The 17,500-nt window shown below is 43.9% G+C and overlaps 2 protein-coding genes across 3 annotated transcripts in view; both read left to right on the forward strand.

Annotated features, from left to right (window-relative positions):
• The window catches only part of LOC138405623 (NACHT, LRR and PYD domains-containing protein 5-like), a 224,199-nt gene that overhangs the window by 1,908 nt on the left and 204,791 nt on the right, over window positions 1-17,500 (forward strand). The window contains exons 4-10 of the mRNA XM_069515397.1: window positions 348-562; window positions 778-1,145; window positions 1,248-2,629; window positions 3,638-3,811; window positions 4,508-4,681; window positions 6,963-7,136; window positions 8,751-8,924. Of these exons, the coding sequence (XP_069371498.1) occupies window positions 348-562; window positions 778-1,145; window positions 1,248-2,629; window positions 3,638-3,811; window positions 4,508-4,681; window positions 6,963-7,136; window positions 8,751-8,924 (2,661 nt within the window). The remainder of the gene's footprint in view (window positions 1-347; window positions 563-777; window positions 1,146-1,247; window positions 2,630-3,637; window positions 3,812-4,507; window positions 4,682-6,962; window positions 7,137-8,750; window positions 8,925-17,500) is intronic.
• Window positions 12,541-17,500, forward strand: part of LOC138405673 (semaphorin-3D-like) — a 5,685-nt gene continuing 725 nt past the window's right edge. Inside the window, exons 1-7 of one of the 2 annotated variants that reach the window (XM_069515704.1) lie at window positions 12,541-12,693; window positions 13,783-13,871; window positions 15,456-15,497; window positions 15,795-15,952; window positions 16,041-16,366; window positions 17,157-17,299; window positions 17,427-17,500. The exon at window positions 17,427-17,500 is cut by the window's right edge and continues 725 nt beyond it. In XM_069515704.1, coding sequence (XP_069371805.1) covers window positions 12,636-12,693; window positions 13,783-13,871; window positions 15,456-15,497; window positions 15,795-15,952; window positions 16,041-16,366; window positions 17,157-17,299; window positions 17,427-17,500 — 890 coding nt within the window. In that variant the 5' untranslated portion in view covers window positions 12,541-12,635. The remainder of the gene's footprint in view (window positions 12,694-13,782; window positions 13,872-15,455; window positions 15,498-15,794; window positions 15,953-16,040; window positions 16,367-17,156; window positions 17,300-17,426) is intronic. The other variant, XM_069515706.1, reaches the window with a different exon arrangement.

Raw genomic sequence — 17,500 nt, forward strand, 5'->3', positions numbered from 1 at the left:
TCCTCTAGTGTGGCCCCTGCATTAGGACACAGCTTCATTGAAATTGGTGACTAATCTCTCAGAATCCCTCAAAGAGCTCAGACCTCCACCAAGGCCCAACACGCTCCTGATGAAACCACTTTGAAATTCACTAGATCCATTTCACTCATAAACATCAGTCCTCTGAACATCTGGTTCACAGAACACATCCTTCACCAAGTTTACTGGTGATCTGTTCAGTGGTTTTTATAATCCCACTAACGAACAAACCAACCAACACACAAACATACAGGGTGGAAACAAAACCTCCTTGAAGTGATGACGACCTGTGACTGTGACATTTGACTTATCAGGACATGTCTTCACAGAAAGAGGAAGAGGAGTCATGTTTCTGAGGAGGAGCAGTCGTCCCGCTGTGCTTCGTGTCAGGACGTCCTGAAGGATCCAGTCTCCACCAGCTGTGGACACTGGTTCTGCAGACAGTGCATCACCTCATACTGGGACCAGTCTGGTTCTTCAGGAGACTCCTCCTGTCCCCAGTGTGGACAAAGATCCAGAAGAGGAGCTGGAGCTCAGACAGCCGGTCAGAGCAGCACTGTACATGTGTCTGCTGATGTCTTCACTTCTGACAACAGCACATGTTTGATTTTGTTCCTTCATACAGCATCAACATTTCACTTGGTTATAAAAGCACAAAGTTCAAAAGCTTTGATTTCTCTAGTTTTTCTGTATCTGATGAAAACAATCAGCAGATTCTCAGATTCTCTGTCTCTGACATTGTTTCTTGTCTTTCAGCAGATCGGGGTCTGCAGGAGGTTTTAGACCAACATAAGATCAGTCTGAGGAGGAGATGTGAACATGTGACTGAAGGAACTGAGGAAACAGGAAGTAGAACCCTCCTCAACAGGATCTACACTGAGCTCTACATCACAGAGGGACAGAGTGAAGAGGTTAATACTGAACATGAGGTGATGCAGCTTGAGACGGCTTCCAAGAGGAAGAGCCTCGACGACACTCCCTTCAAGTGCCACGACATCTTTAAAGCCTTCACTGACCAGCAGAGCAGCATCAGAGTCGTCCTGACCTGCGGCGTCGCTGGCGTTGGAAAAACCTTCTCGGTGCAGAAGTTCACTCTGGACTGGGCAGAGGGTTTAGAAAACCAAGATGTGGGTCTGCTGGTTGTGCTTTCGTTCAGGGAGCTGAACCTGGTGAGAGACGAGCAGCACAGTCTTCTCACGCTGCTCCGTGTTTTCCATCCAACATTACAGAAGCTCACGGCAGAGACGCTCGCTGTCTGTAAACCTGTGATCATCTTTGACGGCCTGGATGAAAGCAGACTTTCTCTGGACTTCAACCACAGGGAGGTCGTGTCTGAGGTCACACAGAGGTCATCAGTCAACGTGCTGCTGACAAACCTCATCCAGGGGAATCTGCTTCCCTCGGCTCTCGTCTGGATAACCTCCAGACCTGCGGCGGCCAATCAGATCCCTCCTACATGTGTTGACAGGGTGACAGAAGTACGAGGCTTCACTGACGCCCAGAAGGAGGAGTACTTCAGGAGGAGATTCAGTGATGAGGAGCTGAGCAGCAGAATCATCTCACACATCAAGACGTCCAGGAGCCTCCACATCATGTGTCAAATCCCAGTCTTCTGCTGGATCAGTGCTACAGTTCTGGAGCACATGTTGACCACAGACCAGAGAGGAGAGCTGCCCAAGACCCTGACGGACCTGTACTCACACTTCCTGCTGGTTCAGACAAAGAGGAAGAACAACAAGTACGGTGGAGGACATGAGACGAGTCCACAGCAGCTGACGGAGGCTGACAGGGACGTTCTTCTGAAGCTGGGGAGGCTGGCGCTTAAACATCTGGAGGAAGGAAACATCATGTTCTACCAAGAAGACCTGGAGCAGTGTGGTCTTAATGTCACAGAGGCCTCGGTGTACTCAGGAGTTTGTACTGAGATCTTCAGAAGAGAGAGTGTGATCTTCCACAAATCAGTCTACTGCTTTGTTCATCTGAGCGTTCAGGAGTTTCTGGCTGCAGTCTACATGTTCCACTGTTACACCAAGAGGAACTCAGAAGAACTCAAGAACTTCTTGGGAACATATGGCAACACAGACGGTACCTTCTCCCTGGATGACCTCCTGAAGAGAACCATGGAGAAATCCCTCACCAGTAAAAATGGTCATCTGGATCTGTTTGTTCGCTTCCTTCACGGCCTCAGTCTGAAGTCCAACCAGAGAGTCTTAGGAGGCTGGCTGGGTCGGACAGAGAACAATCCAAACATCATCCAGAGAGTCTTAGGAGGCCTGCTGGGTCGGACAGAGAACAATCCAAAGATCATCCAGAGAATCATCAACAACCTGAAGAAGATGCAGAGTGATAACATTTCTCCTGACAGAAGCATCAACATCTTCCACTGTCTGACTGAGATGAACAACCACTCAGTACATCAGCAGATGCAACAGTTCCTGACATCAGAGAACAAATCAGAGGAGAAACTCTCTGAGATCCACTGCTCAGCTCTGGCCTACATGCTGCAGATGTCAGAGGAGGTTCTGGATGAGTTGGACCTGATGATGTTCAACACATCAGACCAGGGTCAACTGAGACTGATCCCAGCTGTGAGGAACTGCAGGAAGGCTCTGTGAGTCCAGACATGATCAATAACATGTTGAATCAGTGTAGATGAGTCAAACACACACAGTGTTCAATGATTCTCCTTCTTGTGGGCAGCATGGTGTTGTAGTGGTCAACACTGTTAGTGCAGCCTCTCTGTGAGGAGGATGTTCTCCTCCTGTCTGCAGGGCTTTCTCTGGGTTCTCCAGCTTCATCCACAAACCAAAGACATGTAGTGTGTGTGTGTATAATATATGTATACAATAGTACATGTGTACATATGGTATATACACATTCTCATCTCATTATTGTATATCCAGTATGTTCTAGAAGTTTTCTTGAAGCTGGTGAAAGATGAACTCAGTCTGTTTGATTCACTCCAGAGTTTCTGAGGCTACATTTAAACATGAAACATGACTCGTCAACATTTTGTGCTCAGATACCGTGAACTGCAGGACTCCGTGTTAAAGTGAAGATCTGGATTCATGATCCGACACCATCGATTAAAAACTGTCGTCTAAATCATCCCAATAAAAAACAGAACAAATGAACGTGAACTTAGTTGAAAAGTTTTAAACATGAACAGTTTATTCTTTCTTCAAACTAGAATTCTCATCCTGTGTCTGTGCACCACCACCAACCAGTGCAGAGTCAGTCCCTGCAGGTCACTGACATGTTGCATTCACAATAATATGAGGTCACTGTAACCTTTGACCTTCGACCACTGAAATCTAATCAGTTGATCTTTGAGTCCAATGGTCAAAATGTGAAGAAGTTCTCTAAAGACAGACTTGAGACGTCATGTTCAAGTCCTTGACCTCTGACCTTTGACCACCTGAATCTAATGAGGTCATCTGTTAGTCTGAATGAACGCTTGTACCAGATCTGAAAGGATTCTCTTGAGGTGTTTTTAAGATCAAATGTTCAAGAGGCAGAAAGTGGATTAACCAGGGTGAGGGTCACATGATCATGTTTTGTATGAATGTTGTGTTTTCTGATTTTATTCTCACACATTTGATATTTTCTTTAATTACAGACTCAGTGGTTGTTTCCTCTCAGAGACTCACTATGAAGTCGTGGCCTCAGCTCTGAAGTCAAACCCCTCACATCTGAGAGAACTGGATCTGAGCTTCAACGAGCTGCAGGACTCAGAAGTGAAGCTGCTGTGTGCTGGACTGGAGAGTCCAAACTGTCGACTGGAGACTCTGAGGTCAGGTCCTTAAATCCTTGAATGTTCACTTTTCTAAAGTTCTTTCTTATTTGGTCATTTATTTAAATTGAACTGTTTCAGTTCTGCTCACTGTCCCTCAGTCATCTGTCCCTCACCCAGCCTGTCAGTCACGTCCACCTCATCAGTCCAACTCCATTCATGAAGTGTCAGTGAGTAACATGTGGACAGAGACCGAGCACTCGTCCTCCTCAGGCTCTCAACAATAAGACACGTTCTTATTGAAGCACGTTGGACAGTTGATGAGTATAGAACCAAACAGGAAGTGACTGTCAGGAGCCATCTCTACTTTAAACAGTGTTTAATGACACAAACCTACTCAGTGACCAAACACACAGAGAAGAAGGTGATGAATGAAACAATGGTCCAACATGTCTGATGTGATATTTATCTTCAGGTCACAGACTGGACTGAGGTCAGCAGCATGTTGAGAGTCTGTGTTGACATGATGACGATCCACAATAACAGGAGGACACATTCAAACATTCACATTTCTTTATCCAGGTTGAGTCTCCGTGTCCAAATAATCTGTTGTTACTGAATCAGGACTCGTCTTTAGTCCAACATGTCTGATTTCATATTTATCTTCCATGTTATGAGTCTGTGCTGACATGAATATCTGTTATTTTCACACATGAACTCAGATTCATTTACAGTTAAGTTTTATTCTTTCTTCAGGTTGGAGGGCTGCAGTCTGTCAGAGATCAGCTGTTCTTCTCTGGCTTCAGCTCTGAGGTCAAACCCCTCTCATCTGAGAGAACTGGATCTGAGCGACAACAAGCTGCAGGACTCAGGAGTGAAGGAGCTGTGTGGTCTTCTACAGAGTCCAACCTGTCCACTGAAGACTCTGAGGTCAGTTCACTGACTTTTGTAGATCTCATATCTATAACACAGCATTTATACACAGTTCATCTCATTTAATACTCATTGTATTATTAGGGCCCGATCCCTGTGAAACAATTATTATTCTTCTATATTGTTTGTGATGTTTTAGAGATGTTCCCGTGGGTGAAAACTCACCAATTTTTGGACGCGTCAGGTCTGGTAAACTGTGCAAAATAGCCTCTTGACGTCATGGTGCCAGGTCCACAGAAAGTCGGCCATTTTGATTCGGAAGATGCATTTTGACGCTGTTTTTACCTGTTTCCTCACCTCGCACATGATCTAACACCTCCTAGAGATTTAATGGTAATGCCTTCAAACTTGGTCAGGTGACTCTTCAGCCATGGGGGATTAAAAGTTAGAATTAACTTTTCCAAATTGTGAAGGGTGTGGGCGTGGCCGGGAAGTGAAGTTCGTGTAATGGCGTATGTGGTTTGAAAGCTTTATCATCATTGCAAGATCCTGAAACTTGTCACACACGTCCACGCTGACGACCTCATACGTATGTAAGGGTATCGTATGGTGGTTAAGCCTCCATGAGTAAATAGAGTTTTGATGAGGAAAAGCTGAGCTCTAACACCAGAGGGCTATGATCAGATATTACAATACTATTATACGTGCATGCTTTTACCTGAGATAATCACTTTTTATCAACCAAAAAGTCATGGATGCACGAGTATGTTTGATGTACAGGAGAGAAGAACCAGTATTGTCTGATGGATAAAGAAGTGGCCGTGCGTCAACAACCCCATCGGTCTCCAGATACGACTGCAGAACCAGAGCAGACTTTGAGAGTGGTGACGGTCTTGTGGAAGAGCGGTCAAGTGTAGGGTCCATGATAGTATTCATGTCTCCCCAAGTAATAATGAGTGAGTGTTAATACCAGGTAATGAGTGAAGAACGTTTCTGAAAGAATCACTATCGTCCCAGTTGGGGGCGTATACATTAGCTAAGAGTAAAGGGCGTTAAATAAAGAGCCAGTTACAATTACATAACGGCCATTTGGGTCAGCTACTACATGGGAGACAATCAATGGAGCTGATTTATGAATCAAAATAGCAGTACCCCTAGCTTTACTGTTGAATTTAGACTGGAACATTTGTCCAACACAATCTTTCTTCATTTTCGGGTGATCTCTATTTGTAGCTGAGTTTGTTGAAGAAATGCAATGTTGACTTTAAGGTGTAAGAGATGAGAGAATACTTGATGACGTTTGATTGGATGGTTAAGTCCCCTAACATTCCAGCTGATTAGATTCATGTGGCAGCCGTTTCTCCCTGAAGTTGAGGGAGCAGGTGTTGCCATCAGAGTTTATGGAAGAAGAAAATGTGAAGGATCATTTTATACCTTTTGTGATGTATCTGAGTTAGCTGTGTAACTCTAGTCGACCTTAGTACGTTCAAACATGACCAAGTGAATACAGATAAAACCTTCAACACAAACAATGAACACATCAACCCCAACCTCCCCATTATCCTCAGTGTCATTCTCTAAAGAAAAACACAAGACTCCCAAAGCTTCCAAGCTTTTTCTGAGATCACACTCTTGGTCTCAGCCACTGTCTCTTTGATAGAAAAGTATTTGAGCTATAATCAGTCTATTAAACTAGTGATTCAATTATCTGATAGAGAATCAACATAAGGTAGAACCCCCCCCCTTTGTTTTTAATAAACAATCCAATAAAATAAAATATATTAGATAAAGAAAATACCTGCAAATGTACTTAATGGGCCGTCATAACATAAAGAGAGAGAGAGAGAGTCACAGGTTTGGATCATGGCCATAGCCGGAGATCATTGACATATTATGCATAGACTATATAGTGGTAACGTAAACCCCCGGACCGCCCGGGGAATGTAAACGAGCGTACCCTAGCGGAGTTTGCCCTTTGACCTCATGACGTCATTTGTTGTCAAGTGAAGCTATGCCCGAACGCTTCATTTAATACTCATTGAACATAATTCCTCTTCAGACATAACTTGAATCCATTCATTCATTAATCTGGGACATTTTAAATATTCAGCTACTTGTTAAAACTCATCTGTGTTTAGTTCTGGATTTCATAAACTGATCTGCAGGACAGAGACCGGGTCCAAATAATCTATTGTTACTGAATCAGGACTCGTCTTTAGTCCAACATGTCTGATTTCATATTTATCTTCCATGTTATGAGTCTGTGCTGACATGAATATCTGTTATTTTCACACATGAACTCAGATTCATTTACAGTTAAGTTTTATTCTTTCTTCAGGTTGGAGGGCTGCAGACTGTCAGAGATCAGCTGTTCTTCTCTGGCTTCAGCTCTGAGGTCAAACCCCTCTCATCTGAGAAAACTGGATCTGAGCTACAACGAGCTGCAGGACTCAGGAGTGAAGGAGCTGTGTGGTCTTCTACAGAGTCCAACCTGTCCACTGGAGACTCTGAGGTCAGTTCACTGACTGACTTTTGTAGATCTCATATCTATAACACAGCATTTATACACAGTTCATCTCATTTAATACTCATTGTATTATTTTTTATATTATTTTATTTTCCTTTTTTATCATCAACATACAGCAGCTTTGTAATCCAGTAAGTGCTAAATGCTAATACAGAGGTGTGTCTGTTGCATCTTCGTCCCCTCCCCTCTACATGTCCCTCCCCCCGAAAACGAAAAACATCTCATACACAACAAATAGAAACAAACAAACAAAACAATAGTAATAGTGACAATAATATCTCTAAATAAAAAGATGAACAAACAAAACAAAAGGATAAACAATAACATGAAATGAAGTCAAATGTCAACTTTCACAAGAAAAACTTCAGGCAAAACAACAACAAATAATAATGAGCAAATGTCCATACAATCCAGTAAAGAGGAAGACATGTATGTCAATCACAGCTGTCTCCATGTCAAATGTTTTACACCTTGGTTCAAACACAAATCAGTCACAGAAGGGTACACAGCTTTAGCGTCTTCATGTGTGCTAGAAATGGTTGCCACGTCTTATCCAATGTACCTGTTGAACCACCTAACGTCCACCTTATTTTCTCCAGATGTAAAACTTCAGAAGTTCTGGAGTCCATAGCACATGAGTGGGAGAGGCCTCCTGCTTCCATTTCACAAGGAGAAGTCTCCGAGCAATTAGGGAGGCGAAAGCAATAGCATTGGAGTAATGTTTGGGAAGGAGAGCGTCTTCAGAAACTCCTCCAGAAATTGCAATCAAAGGGGGAGGGGTTAAATTGAGTCCAAACACCTCAGAGAATGTCTCAAATATAGACGTCCAATAATTGTGAAGATTTGGACAAGTCCAAAAAGTATGAATGAGGGAACCTGTGTCTGCCTTACATCTGTTGCATAAGGGCTCTAACCCTGGATCAATCTTTGCTCATGTTTCCTTTGACAAATGAAGCCATGTAGAACCTTCAATTGAGAATCAACATAAGGTAGAACCCCCCCCCTTTTGTTTTTAATAAACAATCCAATAAAATAAAATATATTAGATAAAGAAAATACCTGCAAATGTACTTAATGGGCCGTCACAACATAAAGAGAGAGAGAGAGAGTCACAGGTTTGGATCATGGCCATAGCCGGAGATCATTGACATATTATGCATAGACTATATAGTGGTAACGTAAACCCCCGGACCGCCCGGGGAATGTAAACGAGCGTACCCTAGCGGAGTTTGCCCTTTGACCTCATGACGTCATTTGTTGTCAAGTGAAGCTATGCCCGAACGCTTCATTTAATACTCATTGAACATAATTCCTCTTCAGACATAACTTGAATCCATTCATTCATTAATCTGGGACATTTTAAATATTCAGCTACTTGTTAAAACTCATCTGTGTTTAGTTCTGGATTTCATAAACTGATCTGCAGGACAGAGACCGGGTCCAAATAATCTATTGTTACTGAATCAGGACTCGTCTTTAGTCCAACATGTCTGATTTCATATTTCTCTTCCATGTTATGAGTCTGTGCTGACATGAATATCTGTTATTTTCACACATGAACTCAGATTCATTTACAGTTAAGTTTTATTCTTTCTTCAGGTTGTGGAGCTGCAGTCTGTCAGAGATCAGCTGTTCTTCTCTGGCTTCAGCTCTGAGGTCAAACCCCTCTCATCTGAGAGAACTGGATCTGAGATACAACGAGCTGCAGGACTCAGGAGTGAAGGAGCTGTGTGGTCTTCTACAGAGTCCAACCTGTCCACTGAAGACTCTGAGGTCAGTAGATGGTTGGAGTCAGTCCACGCTGCTTTCATCAGTATTTTACTAAACACAGTCAGTATCACAGTGAAGATCCAGGGTCTGGACCAGAAGCAGGATTTGTGGTTATCAGGTTAACTTCAGGTTTAGTTTTTTCAGTCCTACGAAGCTCGTTCACTTCTTCTCTGGTTAAATCACCATGGTAACTGATGATGGACGGCTAACATGCTCCGGAGCAGGTGAAGTTGGAGATCAACCTGTTTAAAAGCTCCGCCCACTGAGCAAAGTAACTACTCTGTTGTGTGGACATGTTGAAGTGTCTTCGTAGTTCAGGCCTCAGTGTTTCCTCAGTGAAGCTGTGAGAGGACAACGATGACAGACTTCAGGATTGGACAGAAACACAGAGAGACAACAGTCGGCCAATCAGACGAGCCAGAAGCCGGTTGTGATCGTTTGATTGATGTGAAGACGACAGTTGTTGTTGTTTTCATGTGAACAGGAAGTGAAGCTGGACCACAGCTGACAGCCTCACATGATGAGCAGAGACGTCTTCATCTGATCTGAGACACTTTGTTCTCTCACTTCATCAGTGAACAACTGATCAGTTGGCTCTTTGTCACAGCTCTGAGATCAGTGTGACTGAAGCCTCAGAGAAGCATCATCACCATGGTAACCATGAGCTGTCTCTACAGAGCAGAAGCTCTGCTGAGGTCCATCTGTCCATCTGTCTCATCTGTCTCATCTGTCTCATCTGTCCATCTGTCTCATCTGTCCATCTGTCTCATCTGTCTCATCTGTCTCATCTGTCCATCTGTCTCATCTGTCCATCTGTCTCATCTGTCCACTGACAGTTTGTCAGAAGCACATGTTGATCAACACACAGTGAAACATGTCTTCACCTGTAACAGCAGGAAATCCACCTCTCAAGTGTCCACTCTGCACTTTCAGATGCAGAGGAAACACACGTGATGGTCAAAGTGTGTGCAGCTCTTAGCGTGTTCATTCCAACACGTGAACATGAAGCAGAGAGGAAGCTGCTCCACCTCTGAACAGGACTGAAGTCCCTGCTGCTCTTTATACTGGATGTGCTGCATCACTGACTCACAGCTGATGAAGTGAGTCTCTGTTAACACTGATGTCTTCTTCTCTCAACAGATGGAGATGATCTTTGTAAAGGTGAGTGTGAAGAGGACAGTGTGAAGAGGACAGTGTGAAGAGGACAGTGTGAAGAGGACAGTGTGTGTGGACGGAGGCTGAGCTGTGTCCTGATGATCCAGAGGCTGAAGCAGCAGCAGCTTGTGTGTAGTCTCCAATTCACCCAACCCCTCATCTGCATGTGTTTGGACTGTGAGATGAAGCCGGAGCACCTGGAGAAAACACGGGGAGAACATGCAAACTGCACACAGAGACACCGCATCTGAACCGGGATTCAAACCACGAACCTTCTTGCCCCAAAATCTTGCCCCTCGTTATGGATTGTGTTTATTCACATGAAGAATGTGTTTATTGAAATGACACCCAGCAGAATATATAAACCCTCTATACAGAGTCACATCTAGTGTATCTAAGTCTGTCTTTATCATTGTCCACCTTTGTCCCTCAGTATATGTCCATGTGTGTATAACCACATTTCCCCCCTTTCTGCAAGGGCAGGACACAAAGTGAAACCCATTTAAATCACTTTGAGTCAGACACATGAATTTCATCGTATGAATTCAGTTTGCTGTAGTTTGAGTTTGGAAAATGCTTCAGGTGCAAACCTCCTTTTTTCTTCAATGTCTGTTTGTGGCTCTGCGTGTTTGTTTGATTTACAAATGACATGAATCAGTGTTACATGAAAGGGTTTTACAACGAGGACCAAACAGGTTCTGATAAAGATCAGAGGAGAACCAACATGATCCAGAATCAAAGACACTCAGTTCCAGCTGCTAAATGCAGAAGAACAGCTGGGACAACATCTGGGGTTGTGTCTCTGTGGAAGTTACAGCGCCCCCTGTTGGCATTTGGTAAAATATATATTACGTGACCGCGATAAAATATCGTGTGAATGAGAAAAATAATTCAGAGCCACGAGATCTGAATCTGTTGTTTACTAAAGACGAGGGGACGTGAAGTGAAGACGCCTCTTGATGAGAAACCTTTGAATCCCAGGATGTGGTGTCTGTCTGCACTGTCTCTGAGGACACACACTGAGGACACACACTGTCTCTGAGGACACACACTGTCTGCACGGACTCTGAGGACATGTAGTATAATTTTTGGCCATTAAACCATGTCACTTATGAATGTCACTGTATACCTTTAAGAACCTGCACTACAAACTAAGGTGTGATTGAAACATGATTTACTACTGATTACAATAAGTTTGTGAATGTAATTACGAATCAAACCATATATTCTGTGTGTAACAAGCAGTATGAGGTGATTGTATAACTTGTGTGAAGAAATATTAATCTTTTAAAAAAGACAAACTGACCGAATTGTAACATAATGGTGTCAAATGTAAGCACAATATCTTTAAAAAAATACTAAGCTGATTAAGCAAAAGATAATGGTGTCAAGAATAAGCAAAGTTAGTGTAAGATCCCAACATGCCCAGTGGAAATTTCCAGAGCTAGAAAATTGACCAATGACCTACTGACACGTGTGGCCCCGAAATGATGATAACCAATGAAAAGCTGACAGGTTTGGTCTCTAAAGGGTTTATAAGACAACACCACACTACTGTTAGGCAGAGTTCTTCTCTGGTGAAGCTCCGGCTCGCTACTGAATGCTCTCTGGTTTTTTGTCGACAATAAACTCTGCTGCTTTTTATTCGACTGAAATTTTGGACTTTTGGACCACGAGTGAAACTTAGTTTTCATCACAACAGACACACTAACTCTGAGGACACACTAACTCTGAGGACACACACTAAGGACATACACTGTCTCTGAGGACACACACTGAGGACACACTAACACTAAGGACACACACTGTCTCTGAGGACACACACTGAGGACACACACTAACTCTGAGGACACACACTGTCTCTGAGGACACATACTGAGGACACACACTGTCTCTGAGGACACACACTGAGGACACACACTAACTCTGAGGACACACACTGTCTCTGAGGACACACACTGAGGACACACACTAACTCTGAGGACACACACTGTCTCTGAGGACACACACTGAGGACACACACTAACTCTGAGGACACACACTAACTCTGAGGACACACACTGAGGACACACACTGTCTCTGAGGACACACACTGAGGACACACACTGTCTCTGAGGACACACACTAAGGACACACACTGTCTCTGGGGACACACACTGAGGACACACACTAACTCTGAGGACACACACTGTCTCTGAGGACACACACTGTCTCTGAGGACACATACTGAGGACACACACTGTCTCTGAGGACACACACTGTCTCTGAGGACACACACTGAGGACACCCACTAACTCTGAGGACACACACTGTCTCTGAGGACACACACTGTCTCTGAGGACACACACTAAGGACACACACTGTCTCTGAGGACACACACTGAGGACACCCACTAACTCTGAGGACACACACTGTCTCTAGTTTCAGGTCTTCTTCAAAACAGCTGATGATCATTTGGTCAATTAGGATCATGAGGCGACAGGTGGGCGTGTCCTCGAGTTCTCAGTCAGGCTCCACCCCCTGCTCAAATATGGTTACTCCTGTTTTCAAAAAATCAAGATGGCGCTGAACGAGATGTTTGACGTGAGGCTTCAGAGCTGCAGCTCACAAACCGAAGGTGACGTCACGGTGGTTTGATTCTTGGCTGCGTCTGATATTTGATATTTTAGAGCTTGGAGCAAATGTTCCCAGGTTTTTACCAGCTGATTTCAAATCACACTGAACAACTTCAACGGAGAGAGTTCATCTTTAGTCCATGGACAGGGGTCGCCAGCCTTTTTGAGACGGAGCTACTTCATGGGAACTGAGTCATACGAAGGGCTGCCAGTTTGATAGTTATATATTATTATTAATGATAAATGATTCTCATCTGTGTGAAGACGCTGATCACGTTCATGATTTCTCACAGTAATTATCAACATTGACTTAACAAGGTGGGAAACAGATGATTTCAGGGTTCAACACTTTATTTCTATGAATCTCAGCAAGTGTTTACATTTTCAGACGATCACTTCTTCAACATTTCATCAGACAAATGTTCCATTTTCACGAGCCACCGACCGACCGTTAACAAATCATAGTCAGGAGTCAACTTCAGAATGAGAATAAACATTTGACAGAATCAAAAATAAATCATTCAATGAATTAGAAACGCATATCAAATCTAAGACGCAGCTCACTGGTGAGTTGTGTTATTTTCAGAACAGGCCTGCGGGCGACTCATGTGGTCCTTGGGGGCGACCTGGTGCCCACGGGCACCGTGTTGGTGACCCCTGGTGTAGGGTATAGGTTCGTTTGACACACACACTCACTGTAAACATACATGTGCAAAGGAGATTTCCCACAGCACGACCTCTGAGGTTTACGAGGCTCCCTGGGATCATTGTAACGTGTGTGTGCGTGTGTGTGCAGTATGTTTACATGCAAATGTCTACATACAATCATCCCATGATATTTTCCTCCATGAGCAGATTCATGTGATTTCCTCATGTTCTCAGTGAACATGTGTAAACACATTGGCTGCTTTGACTGTAGCAGCTGGTTTGTGTAGCAGTTGTGTGTTGTTGGTTACTACGGTTACCACTGTAGGATGTGTGATGTGTGCACCATGAGTTTTCTCTCTTTATTGTATATTTAGTTATTTTGGATTTATTGTGAATGTGGATGAAATGTGCGTTGACTCGAACGCTCTCCTGTTGCCGTGCAGATGATGGGAAGGTGGTGAAGGCGGTGTCGGTCATCAAACACAACTGGGACACAGAGGAGCTCATTCTGGAGGAGCTGACCGTCTTCCAGGTGACGTAGAGTTTCAATACTGCTTCTGATCCAGGAACCAAAAGAACTCGAGCTTTCACAGGAAGCTTCGTGTTTTTTTACCCACTGTGTGAAGTTTCTCACAGTCTCTCCAGCCCCCGACCCAAGAAATACTGGAGCAAGAGGTTGGAAGCATATAAAGTACGGTGATTTGAGCTGGTTCCATTACGCTGCTGCCACTAAACTGTGAGAAAGAAAATCAGAAGGCTGACGACGTTTTCATGGTTTTATCTTTTAACAGAACTACTTCTTAGGATGAAACATGTTCGTCCGTATCATTTTTCACTTTGATTTGATTTGTGGAAATCATTTCACTGCTCTTCTTCGTTCTCTGTGAATCCTGACACACACACACACACACACACACACACACACACACACATACACGCAGGACTTTAATGCCTAAAACCCAAGTTTGTTGTAATGTCTCTCACTGCTCATCTTCCAGCTCTGCACCCTGTGATGTTCTGTGTGTGCGTGTAGTTTTTCAGTGGAACGTGTTCATCTGGACAAACTCCCCAAAAGAGAAACAAGCAGATATCAGGACGCATATTTCCCAAGATCCTCTGTGTTTACAAACTGACCAGGAAGACGAGCAGAGAGATGACAAAAATAGGAAAAGCACATTTTTGTGTGTTTCTGTTTTTAAACAGATGAAGAAGATGAGGAGGAAGAACAAGGAGAGGATGAAAGAAAAGGGAAAGAGAATCAAAACACTGTGCAGGTGAAGGGAAGGAAGGACGAGAACAAACAAACAGGAAACCAGGCGTTCGTTGTTTACCAACAACTGAGACAGGAACTGAGTCATTTCTGGGTGTAAAGAGCCGGAGGTGACCGTACAGCTGCAGGAGCAACTGACAGGTTGTTTGGATCCTGACTGGGTTTCAGGTCGGAGGCTGTAGTCGGTCGGTCTGTGGGCTTTGAGTTTCCTTCATCCACCCCTCGGCTCATTCAGAGCGGTCGAGGGTCACTGACTCTCCTCTGTGAGGCCATGAAATGAGTCAGTGGTCCAGAAAAATGGAGCTCGGGGGTAATTTATCCACCTGATGGAGAGAGAGACTCATTAGATTTCTGACCTCAGAGCGAGGCCGCAGCATTTAACGTTCACCTCAACCTCTGCACGGCTGAAATATCAGTTCAGGTAAAGATCAGTCACCGTTTCTGTGTCGGTCACATGAGCCTCCACTCCTCCTTTTATTTTCCAGCTTTGTCTTCAGACTGTGTGGTTTGTTGCGACTGAATGAACGAAGCTCAGTGAAGAACTATTTCAAACGGCGTCTTTAAGGCTCCTGAGGTCGTTAGAAAACTGAGACACACAAACATTGAACACCAGGCTGTGAAGAAGACGAGGGAGAAGAGGAGTTTTCATGTTCAGTGTGATCAACTTGAATTTCTAAAATGAAATGTGACACAATCTGGTATCAAATGCATAGAAATGTGTCTGTTAATAAATCTACGTGGATTCGTTCGGCTCATCGTAAACAGCTGTAGATGCACGTTGGTATAAACGTGTGTTTTTGTGTGAAGCAACAGAAACATTCATCCATTTTTCTTTTTATTCCACAGAGTCCGACTCCCATCCTGAGCATGAAGCTGTCGACCAAGAGGGTGCGTCCTCTGACTTTTGTTTACATGCACGGAAACCATTTGATGCGAACATTTCTCGTACAAGTTTCAGCAAAAGTCGCGCGTGCTTAGGACGACACCAATCTGACATTGGGGGATGGGGAAAGAATAAGAAACCCAATAGGATCCTTGCAGCGGTCACTGCTCAGGCTCTAATTAGTCCAGTAAATGTTGTGTTCAAAGTTGTGTTGTTTAGTTGAGACTTGTGTTGTTGTTACAACAGTATAATGAACTCTCAATAAAATCAATCTCTCTCTGTGTCGTCCGTCTCGACCACAGCAACAGCTGTACGTGTCCGGCGAGCTCAGCGTGGCCCAGCTGGGGCTCCAGAGGTGCGAGCTGTACGGGACGGACTGTGCTAAGTGTTGTCTGGCCAGAGACCCCTACTGCTCCTGGGATGGACAGACCTGCTCCAGGTTCTTCCCCACCAGCAAGAGGTAGAGAGGGACAGAGGGGTAATGAGGACACCACACATTCATAACAGTTACCACATGTACATCACACTTTCCCCTGGTTTGGTGTTAGGCGGGCACGGAGACAGGATGTGAAGTATGGAGACCCCTGGAGTCAGTGCCCAGTCACAGAGGACGGTGAGTTTGATATGAAGTCTCTTTATATCAGAGGATCTGAGAGGAGGATTTCCTCCATCGATCATGTGTTTAAAGTGACGCAGCGATGGAACGCAGAACCACGGTGGTCTTCGCTGTTCGTCCACATAAGAGATCGGCATAAATCCACAGCTGTGTTTGATTCTCACGTCTGGATCCATCCAGAAGCTCCAGCTCCTCCTGTGTTCAGTCTGAGCAGGGTCTTCAGTTTGTCCTGTGTTTATACTGGAAATGTACTTGAAGGTAAATTACAATGTCTCTCATTAGAGCTCGCACCTTCGCCAAAGCCTCATGGTCCCTTCAAATATATAAATGTGTTAGTGCTGATTTATTGCATCAAGATCCAAACTGATCTCCTACAATACGATGCACAGAGGGAAAGAAGGACCTGCTAAAATATTGACGTTTTATCATTTCAGCCTTGATGCTTTTTCATGTCTGATTTTGAAGTTTAATGATCAGCTTTGTTCTAAAGTCACAGTTTGATCAACATAATTACTGTAATAAATATATAGTATATAGAAAGTATAAAATATGTATATAAATATACAAATATTTGACCTTTTTTAACTACCTTCAAAAATAGTATCACAGATAGTAAATTCTATTTACTACTGAATGCAACAGGAACACACTGAATATTTAAACAGTTCATTTTGTACAATAATTTATTCAGCAAGAACATTTTCCTAATGTTTGATTATTTCTCCAAAACCAAAGTTTCAACTGTTGCACGATAACAAACCAATAAAGTTTCTACAGATTTAAAATACCTTCTTGAATATTCTCTGCTGCAGGTAGACATGGGGCGCACTCTAGGGGCCGTTCTGTGTAACTGCAGTTTTCTCCGCTTCAACACAGTGGCAGTAAAGATTATTGAAGTTAAAGAAATGATGAAGTGGTTGACATCTCAGAAATGTTTCTTTAGTTTCTCTTCCTGTTTAGAATCTGTGTTCCTCCCTTTTTTCGATTCACACCAATCACCTGGTGAATATTTCCCCTGATCTGTGTTTCTCTTCTTTCTCCTCGTCAGACTCTGACGCTGTGGAAGAGAAGTCGGTGTACGGCGTGGAGGGAAACTCCACCTTCCTGGAGTGTGTTCCTTGGTCACCTCCGGCCGAGCTCAGGTGGACGGTGCAGCGGCACACGGGCAGCTCGCAGCAAACTGAGGACAGAGTGAGTCTGAATCAGTCAACATCTGCTGGAGACGTATCAGAGGAGAAGACATGATGAGATTCAGTTTATACACACAAACACATTTTGTCACCATGAAACCTGCTGCTTCTCTCTCTCTCTCTCTCAGCTTCCTCACAGCGATGACGACCGCTCTCTCCACATGAAGCGTGGTTTGCTGGTTCAACGCCTGGAGCTGGCTGA

Source organism: Paralichthys olivaceus, chromosome 2, assembly GCF_024713975.1.
Source record: "Paralichthys olivaceus isolate ysfri-2021 chromosome 2, ASM2471397v2, whole genome shotgun sequence".
In the NCBI taxonomy this organism is placed as follows: Eukaryota; Metazoa; Chordata; class Actinopteri; order Pleuronectiformes; family Paralichthyidae; genus Paralichthys; species Paralichthys olivaceus.